Here is a 10,031-nt window from a genome sequence, read left to right as displayed (position 1 = left end):
ACACTCCTTTTGCTATATCGTAAACTAAGTCGAAACTACTCATGAACTAGAGCTGGGATACTATCGATAGTACCGCCACTCGATAGTTTGCCAAACGATAGTTGAAAACATCGATAGTATCGATAGTACTATCGTCGTGAAAGGTATTGAATTGAAGCGCTCAATTGCTTGAAAATTAAATAATTAAGAAATTTATAAAATTTATAAACTACTTTGTAAATTTAAGAGATTGTATAAGTATTTTTTTTTATTAAAATTTACAAAGATCGATTCATTTTAATCGGAAGATGAAATTAAATGCGTATTACAATTCGAATAAAGCTACATCACAATTTTATAATTGGAATAATTTAGATAAATTCTCAAATAATAAGTCAGTTTCACGCTAGTTCTTTTAAAGTAAATTTGTGCATAACATTTAGATATCTACTATTTGTATGTTTCACTGCATGCTTTCGATAAACATCGACTTCACATCACTGCGGTTGTTCTGGCTATTTCACACAATTAACAAGAAAATGATACCTTATTCTTTTGCATAATCATGCAATGAAAATAAAAATTACATAAACGGATGATCAAACTTGACATTATTTAATAAAAATGTAATTTTTCCAAAATATAAACTTCTTATAAAAATAAAATAATTTTATTAATTTATGCGTCTGAATTATATAACTTATATACATACCCTTACATCCCCTTGAAAAGCGACAGGCAAAATCTGAATTTATTTTTTATATGGCAAAATTAAATTCGGATTGTGTTTGTCCCTTTTGAAGTGCAAAGAAGTGAAATTGACTATAAAAATACATTTATAATACTACAAGACAAACAAAATAAAAGATATTCGTTCAAATTGGCAACTTATTCTTATAAAAATTCAACTGAGATCAAATACGGAGGCGCATATCAAAATCCGGACAAAGGAAAGGAAATTATTAACATTTTATCATATTATAAGAGAACGAATAAAGTACTGGTCAAAATAATAGCACCTTAACATTTTTAGCAGTTTTGACTACTTGTTTGTTTATTTAGTGTCTACTAATTTTTTATAGAAGGTGTACAAAACATAAAAAACTACAAAATAATAAAAAATTCTAGATTTTTAATTCGAATTTCTATAAAAATTTTGTGTAAGCAGTTTTATAGCTTATTAAATTTTACTATAACACAGTGTAAGCTTATAGTTGCTAAAAATCCCATTGACTTACAATTTTTTTTTTGCCGACTCTGTTGTGAATTTACTTGCATAAAAAAAAAATTATGTAATGTGTAGAGATGTAAAGAAGAGACATTGTGAAGTCTTGCTAAAACCGACATCGATAGTTTTCAAAAACTATCGATAGTGGCGACAGTTTTAACTATCGATACCATCGATATTACCATCGATAGTATCCCAGCTCTATCATGAACCAAAAATACAAGATGACGCGGGCAGGAGAGTAGCCCGTTAGAATCGCATTTAGGAAAAAAGTTTAACGATTTTGACAATAGCCGTTTGTTTACATTTCTTCATTGTTTACAATTTGGTCGTGGCTTTTTACTGCAATTTTCTTCTTTTTCGCCTGTGACAACGTGTGTACACATAAGGTAAAGAATAATTTAACACAACGGCATGATTTATAGAAGAATTTGCATAACAAAAATGATTATTCATGCGTTCAACAATTTCGCGGTTTTCTCCGTTCTCTTCGTTGTTTACTTCTTACAACAAAGATGGCGTCGAGATTTCGGCAGCTAGAAAATAACTTTTTTCGTTCTTTCCTTCCCGCGTGATCTTGTGTCTTTCGTTCATGGAAACTACTTAGTAGAAGTCTGAAATGCGACTATGAATAGAGGTAAATTTTAAGTTGGTACTTAAATTTAAGTTGCAACTTTGTTAGTTTCGACTTAGTTGCTGGACTATGAATACGCACCTATGAATTTCTCCAAGGTTGGAGATATATTTTTTTGGTGTTTATTGGGAGTAAACCAAATGTATCGATACTTACTTATATCGATAATTGTTCATCCTTTTATATGCAACAAAGCGAAAGTAATTTTCAGGCGTTATGTGTGACATACCTTTACAGACACTTGAGTGGAAGATCGACCTATCTAGACAGCCAGTTCTCAGAAAACTTCTTAAAAGCGCCCTATTTTACAATTTGATTGAAAAAATCCCTATCTCAGAAAACTTTTCAAGAACACCCTATTTCAGAATTTAGTTCAAAAACGCTCTATCTCAAATATTTTCAGTTGCGGTACGGCGTTTTGAACCAAACTCTGAAATAAGGCGTTCTTGAAAAATTTTCCGATGGGGCGTTTTCGAACTGGCTGCCGAGATAGCGCGATCTTCCACTCAGCTGTCAATATGTATATTTGTTCATTAGTAACGTTAGAAGAAATACGATTACTCAAAAAAATTCAACCTTTGAAAGGTTGCCACAAAACTTTACGGCTTCAAAGTATTGCTTGCACTTTGCTGGAGTATCACTATGTAAAAATATATCCACACCTAAGATTTTAGCGGTGGCACTGCTTAAAGCAATTATTTTTCATAAAAAATCGAGGCTGTGCAAAGTTTCTTCCTTAGAAAAATATGACCTTCAAGATATAGCACTTGCTCATATCGAGTACTTTTCTTTCGAGTAAAAAAATAGTTGGTATCGAGTAAAAAAATAGTTGGTATCGAAACAAAAGTATCGAGTACATCCTCGTATTTACTTGTATCGGAACAAGGTATGGGTAGTGGGGGGTTGAAATTCGACTTTTTCCGAATTTCGAACATTGTCCAACCATTCGATTATTCGATTCGAAATTTGGTAGTGCAAATTCGATTTTATTCGAACTTTTTCGATTTTTGGTTTGTCCATAGCTAAACGGCTGAGATTGTTGACTTATGCCAAAAATTTCACATCACATTTGACATCAGTGATGAAAACGGAATGTCAATTGCCTTACTCCAAAATTTGACGACAGTCTTTGACATGCACTGTGATATCTAGATTTGATCAGTTTTAATGATGTATGTATTTGACCCCAAGTGAAAAGCTGTTAGTTAATTTTCACATAATGAAAACCAAGTGTTAGATACAGTTTTAAGATCATAAAGCATCTTAGTTTACGATATAGCAAACGAGTGTGAAAATGTATCAATTTTTCTTTACGATATTTTGGATATTATTAAATAATATCAAGTTTGATCATCAGTTTATGTAATTATTATTTTCATTGTATGATTATGCAAAAGAATAAGGTATAATTTTTTGTTAATTGTGTGAAATAGCCAGAACAACCGCAGTGATGTGAAGTCGATGTTTATCGAAAGCATGCTGTGAAACATACAAATAGTAGATATCTAAATGTTATGCACAAATTTACTGCACTTTCGAACATACTTTTTCGAGTTCGAAACCGTATGCTTTTGACAAACGGCCGTGTTCCTGTCGCTTACTCAGATCCGTATCTATCACGATCAATTCGCACAGAGAAGATAATGTGCAAAAAACCCTACTGAAAAGGGAAAAAGAAATTTTAAACAAAAAGTTCAATACAAAATCTTGAATTGTTTTAACCATACCCGAAAATTTGTTTGTGTATATTTACATTTGTCGGTGCTGTCAATTGAAATATCCTAAATTAAATAGGAACAAAAAACCCACAGAGTTGATCACTATCATATCGATGTTGAATTCGTGCAACATTTCTTTTTCCAAATAATGTAAAATAATAAGTGAAATCTCGATCGGCCATCACTGAACCGCAGCTAGCAACTGCATACGCGAAAAAGCAATGTTGACACATTTTCTCTTTAGACCATGTTCGAATCGTGGAAATTTTGGAAGATCACAGGGTTGCTTTTAGCATTTAGATTCTTAATGCAAAAATGGAGTTGCATTTAATTGCATTTAGGTGACGAATTTTGTATGGATAAATGTACATTTAGAGTAGCATTTAGAGATAAATGTGCTTTTACGCGTAAGCAAAAACAGCCCATTACTTTAAAAGAAGTAGCGTGAAACTGACTTATTATTTGAAAATTTATCTAAATTATTCCAATTATAAAATTGTGTTGTAGCTTTTTTCGAATTGTAATACGCATTTAACTTCATCTTCCGATTAAAATTGATCGATCTTTGTAAATTTTAATTGGAGATTATTCAATATTATCAAAATCACCCTCTACCAACTTAATTTTTACATATTTCGTATGTTTTCACTTAATTTGATAAAATACTTCTTCCTAGTTACGACTTAGTTGCAGCTGCAGCCGAAACTAAATTTTAAGTTGGTACTTAGCCAGAAAAGTCGAAACTAATGTGCTGTTTTGCTTATGGACTGTTTTTGCTTACGCGTAAAAGCACATTTAGCGTATTTAGCTCTAAATGCTACTCTAAATGTACATTTATCCATACAAAATTCGTCACCTAAATGCAACTCCATTTTTGCATTAACAATCTAAATGCTAAAAGCAACCCTGTGATCTTCCAAAATTTCCACGATTCGAACATGCTTTAATGAGAAAAAGTGGCTGTCAGAAAAACGAAACAAGTTAGCGAGTTAATTTTAAGTTGTATATTTAAATTCAAAAACTATGGCTCGCGGCCAGAAATATAAAGCAGACAAATTTTCAGTTTTCGTTCGGCTTCGTTTTACAATTGGTGTTTTTGTCGCGGCTTCTTTGAAAACTAATAACTAGAGCTGACGTTGACAATCGTTTCAAAAGGGAATGGCGTTGCCATTGTGTTGTAATAGAAAATGTCCCTTTGAGTGGCCAGTGTTGCCGACATTCCACGCCCCGTGAATCCTTAAGGGGATTCACTGAACTGGCTGGCAGGTCGACGTAAAGTACTATGGCTCGTGCGAACTTCAACGGTGCGCACTTTTCCATCTTTGCCGGTGAAAACAGTTTCGACGATACCTTTTCGCCACTGGCTCCTCGGCATATTTGAATCGCAAATGATTACAAGTTGCCCAGTCTTCAGTGGTGGCACCTCATTCCTCCACTTAGAGCGTTGCAACAGTTGTGGCAAATATTCCACTGCCCAGCGCTTCCACAATTTGTCTTTCAAATTTAGCGAAATTCTCCATTGCTTTCGCAAGCATATTTTGAATTCTTCTTCGGTCGGCATTTGCGTTGTGTTGAGACACCCCAATAAAAAATGGTTGGGTGTCAGCGGCTCGTCTTCTTCAGCGGTTAGCGGCAAATCAGTCAAAGGGCGGCTGGTTACAATGTTCTCCGCTTCGATGACAACACTACGAAACGTTTCAAGTCGCGGCGCCTCTTCTTGTAGCACCTTTGACAACAAGCGTTTCACGCATTGGACTAATCGTTCCCAACAGCTACCAGCACTTGGATCAGCTGGGCAGTTAAATGTCCACTCAATGCGCTCCTTCGCAATTTGACGTTCAATCTCGGCGACGTCAAATAGTCGATTTTCCTTTGTTAACTCTTTCTGGGCTCCGATAAAGTTGGTTCCATTGTCGCTTCGAATCTTCACAGGCGTGCCTCGACGATTCATAAAATTTCTGAGGCAAATTAGAAATGAATCACTTGATAGGTCTTCAGCGACTTCTAGGTCAATGGCGCGTGTCGTTAGAAAAGTGAACAAGGCTATCCAGCGCTTTTCACGACGGCGGCCCACAGCTACATAAAATGGTCCACAATAATCAATCCCCGTATAACTAAACGGGCGGAGAAACGGTGTTAAGCGGTCGGGCGGTAATTGACCCATGAGCGGTACATCAGGCTTGGCGCGTGCTATTATGCACGTCGGGCAGTTTCTCTTGGTGCGCTTCAACACAGCGCGTGCATGAGGCACCCAAAAGTTTTGGCGTAGTTCGTTTATAATTAGCTTATCGTTTTGGTAATGCCTCTTTTGATGATAGTGCAACATCAATAGGTGTGTAACCGGATGGTTTTGTGGCATTATGACTGGGCGCCGCGCAGTCATTGGAATACAGTATGCGGCGTCAATTCGTCCTTTGACTCGAAGTATGCCATTATCAATATACGGCGTTAATTGGCTCAAATTATTCGTCTTCGGCAGATTAGATCCAGCGCGCAACATGCGGATTTCTTCAGCATACACCTCGTTGTGTACGATGCGACAGATGGCGTTCTCGGCTTTCGCTAACTCGGTTGCGGCAAGCTCACCTCTTTTATGTTGACCAGGCTGGGTGTTATGTGCAAATCGCAAAACCCATGCGATTGTTCGCACTAGCTTTAAGTAACAAGAAAATTTAGTAAAATCAATCACAGGCTCACCTAGCTTAATGTTGAGAATTCGGTTGGGTGTCTCCTCAGATTGACAATGCTCAGATGTTAGTGGCACTTCTTTAGGCCACAGCTCCTCTCTTTGGCGAAGAAAGTTGGGACCTAGTGTCCATCGCGTTAGCAATTCAAATTTCGGGGGTGTTGCAATTCGAGTAGCATCATCTGCTACGTTAAATGACGTGGGCAACCAACGCCATTGTGATGGTTCTGTGTTGGTAAGAATTTCGGCAATTCGATGAGCGACAAATTGTTTATATCGGCGCTCAGTTGAACGAATCCAAAGGATGACCGTTTTTGAGTCACTCCAAAATATCGTACGCCTAATACGAATGCTATGGCTATTGACAATTGAAGTCATCAATCGGCAACCCAGTAAGGCAGCTTGTAGTTCTAGTCGTGGGACACTCATACCCTTTGGCGGGGCACATCGTGTTTTAGCAGCAACAAATGCGACGTCAACTTCGCATCCTCTTTGCATGCGCAGATACTCAACGGCAGCATAGGCAGTGGCGCTTGCATCGGCAAAAACATGTAATTCTACATCATCGGCTGATGGTAATAACGGTGAATAACATCTGGGAGTAGAAAATTGTTCCACACGTTGGAACTCCTTCCACCAGGCTGCCCAATAGGCTTGCATTTCATACGGAAGCGGCTCATCCCATGTTATTTGCATCTTCCAGGTTGCTTGTAATAAAAGTTTGGTGTATATCATGAAATTAGCTAAGAGTCCAAACGGATCGTAAACCGACATAACGATTCCAAGCATCTCTCGTTTAGTTGGTGGGCGTTTACATTCCAAAACGTCTTTTGGCACTTTATGGAATTTGAAATGGAACTCGAATGTGTCTTTGTTTGTGTTCCAAAACATTCCCAGTACTTTCTCGGTACTATTTCCTCTTTCCAAGTTGAAGCTTTCTCCTTGGACGACTTCATCGTTATTGAGCTTGGCTTCCAAACTTTTGCAATTCGATACGAAGTTTCGAAGTTTAAACCCGGCGGCAGCATTAATGCGAATGGCTTCTAAAGTAATTTCTTCGGCTTCTTGCGTGCTGTCGAAACTAATGACGAGGTCGTCAACATACGTGTTTTCGATAACCGCGTTTGCGCCCATGGGCATCGCCTCCATATGGCCTTCAGCGTTGACGTTTTTCACGTGCTCAGCGCAGCATGGTGAACACGCGGCACCAAAAATCATCGACACCATTTGGTAAACTTGAATCGGCGTTGAAACGCACCCATTCCTCCATAGGAATCGCTGCGAGTCTTGATCGGCATCGCGTATTCTGACTTGCGAGAACATTTCCTGTATATCACCCGCTACAGCCACAACACCCTGACGAAACTTAGCGATAATCGTCCAAAGCGGCTGAGCGTGCTCCGGTCCCTTTAGGAGTGCCGAGTTCAGTGATATGTTCGACGTAGCGGCGGCAGCATCGAATACAATGCGAAGCTTATTCGGTTTGCTTGGATTCACCACTCCAAAATGTGGCAAATACCAAGTGGTAGGGCTTTCACAGTTAGCTTCTTCAGGCTCCAACAATCGGGCATATCCCTTCGCGATATATTTGTCGATTTCTCTTCTATAATTGGCGGCAAAGGCGGCATCTCGTGTCATTTTGTTCTCAATGTTGAGCAACCTCTGTTTGGCCATGGCATAACTTTTAGGCAAATTTACATTTTCTTCTCGCCATAGCAGACCAACTTCGTATTGTCTTCCGATGTTTTTTGTTGTTTCAGCAAGAATTTTCTTGGCCCGGGCGTCTGAATCAGATTCGAGCACAATGTCAGCATTTCGTACACCAAAACTGTCGGCAGCAAAATAGTCTTCGACCACCTTTTGTAGCTCCTTAAGCGCTTGACCCTCACGCAGATGAAGTACACGTGGCTCGGCGTTGCTTCGTGAATTAGTAGGACCAAATGCGGTCCAACCTAATTTGGTTAAGGCTGCGATGGGTTTGTATGGCCCATCCTCTACAATATGTTCTGTCACCTCAAGGAAACAGTTATCCAAACCCAACAGCAGAACAGGCTTGACATTATCGTAATTTTTATCGGCAGCGACTTCAAATGTGAATGACCATCTCGACAGAAAGTTTGTGTTGGCAGATTTAGGCTTTTGACTGTGCATATGTTCTTTATATCATACGTTGACGACTTCTCCGCATGACCCTTTATGGCCAAGGCTACTTTACGTGACTTCTCTGTTGTCTTCTTGTCGTCATACCATTGCAGTGTGAGTGGTGCGGCGTTTCCTCTAAGGCCTAGGCTGTTGGCTACCTTCTCCTCAAGTAGCGAAATCGATGACCCTTCGTCAAACATGGCGTAAACGGAAATTCTTCCTAGTGGACCTGACAAAATGGCCGGCAATATCTTGAAAAGGTGTGAAAGAGAGCGTTCTTCACGGCAGTTGAGTATGTGCTCCCTTTCTTCGTTGTTTGGCGTGACTGGCTTCGGAGGCTGCTTGGCCTCAGAATGAAGTAATTGATTATGCAGGCGCACGCATCCATTTATGCCACATGGCTTCTTTTTAAAACAATCGGTCAGGCTGTGTCCAACCTGCAAGCACGAAAAACATAAACGGTGACGTTTTACAAATTTCCACTTATCGTCTATATCCAGAGCAGCAAACTGGCGACAACTGCTCAGTTTGTGACTTTGCTGGCATTGCAAACACGGTATATTTGAATTATCAAATGTCATCTCTTTGTTGTGCAAAACTCCCTTTGCACCCAACGCGGCATGTTGGCGATTGCTATTGGCATTAGCTTGACGAAAACCCAACGGTGTCGACGGTTGCGAAAAACGTTGAGCATTTGGCGCATGTATTGGCATCAGACTCACAGCCCTTGCGAGTTCACTGAGCCAAGTCGAAAAGGTCTCCACCGTAGGAAATGGCAAAACGGTGGCAGCAAACTTCGTCCACTCATATTGTTTCGATTGCGGCATTTTGGTCGCTAGTTGATCCAAAAGTGTTGTATTCATTAGGTGGTGTTCACATTTGGCAGATTTAAAGAATGCAACTATGTTGCGCACTCGATTAGAGAAACTCAAAAACAGGCTCAAGGCGATTCTCATAAATGACTGGGAAATTCTTGACTTTATCCAACTGAACCCGTACAAGCATGTCGGGGCGTCCAAAATTGAACTGAAGTTCCTCAATGGCTTTAGGCACATCGTTTGGATAGATAAGAAGCGATGTCGCAGCATTCTTGGCGTCGCCTTTCAACGCTTTATGCAATCGCATCAAATTTTATTTGTTGTTATACCCAAATTCAATAGTCGAATCAGTGAAATTGGCAAAAAATAAAGGCCAATCTTCTGGATTACCATCAAAAGGCAGCAGTGGGTACAGTTTCTCCGCATAGTCCTCAGAAAACGTAAGAGTAGTTGCACGATGCGGCGCTGACAAAGATGTTGACGACGTCAGTAACGGTAATTGTTGTTGTGGCATCCCAAATGTTGCAGGCTGCGGCGGTGGCGCAGTATATGTTGATGTGTGTGACAGAGGCAGAGTATATGCCGTTGACTGCGGCGGTGGCAAATTATATGTTGATGTCTGTTGCAGTGGCAGAGTATATGCCGCTGACTGCGGCGGTGGCGTCGAAAGTGGCACTGGCTGCGGCTGTGGCGTCATTGACGGTTGCGAAAGTGGCAGCTCAGCATTTTGAATATCGTTTCTAGCCTCACTTTCTATTCTGGCCCGGAGTTCCTTCATTTCATCCCGGCTGTGGCCAGTCTCTTGGCGAAGCTCATCCACAGATTG

At 39.6% G+C, this 10,031-nt stretch overlaps 1 protein-coding gene across 1 annotated transcript; it reads right to left on the bottom strand.

Moving 5' to 3' along the window:
* Window positions 1–4,796: 4,796 nt before the first annotated feature.
* On the bottom strand, window positions 4,797–9,214 carry LOC108362157 (uncharacterized). Its single transcript, XM_017615020.1, has 2 exons — window positions 8,415–9,214; window positions 4,797–8,349 (listed from the first exon to the last, which is right to left on the bottom strand). Exons 1-2 carry the CDS (start codon window positions 9,212–9,214, stop codon window positions 4,797–4,799), a joined length of 4,353 nt encoding a protein of 1,450 aa, XP_017470509.1.
* Between the last annotated feature and the right edge of the window lie 817 nt (window positions 9,215–10,031).

Source organism: Rhagoletis zephyria, unplaced genomic scaffold (assembly GCF_001687245.7).
Source record: "Rhagoletis zephyria isolate East Lansing unplaced genomic scaffold, Rhagoletis_zephyria_1.1 Rzeph_scaffold_00951, whole genome shotgun sequence".
Lineage (NCBI taxonomy): Eukaryota > Metazoa > Arthropoda > Insecta > Diptera > Tephritidae > Rhagoletis > Rhagoletis zephyria.
Note: the sequence above shows the minus strand (reverse complement) of the source record. Positions and strands in the feature narration are given on the sequence as shown.

Excerpts from the sequence above, each read along its gene's own strand:
- LOC108362157 (XM_017615020.1), bottom strand. The coding sequence starts at position 9,214 with ATGCCGCAATCGAAACAATATGAGTGGACGAAGTTTGCTGCCACCGTT. Across the intron at positions 8,350-8,414 it reads CATGCGGAGAAGTCGTCAAC|ATGGTCATTCACATTTGAAG; the intron begins GTATGATATAAA and ends CTTTCTGTCGAG.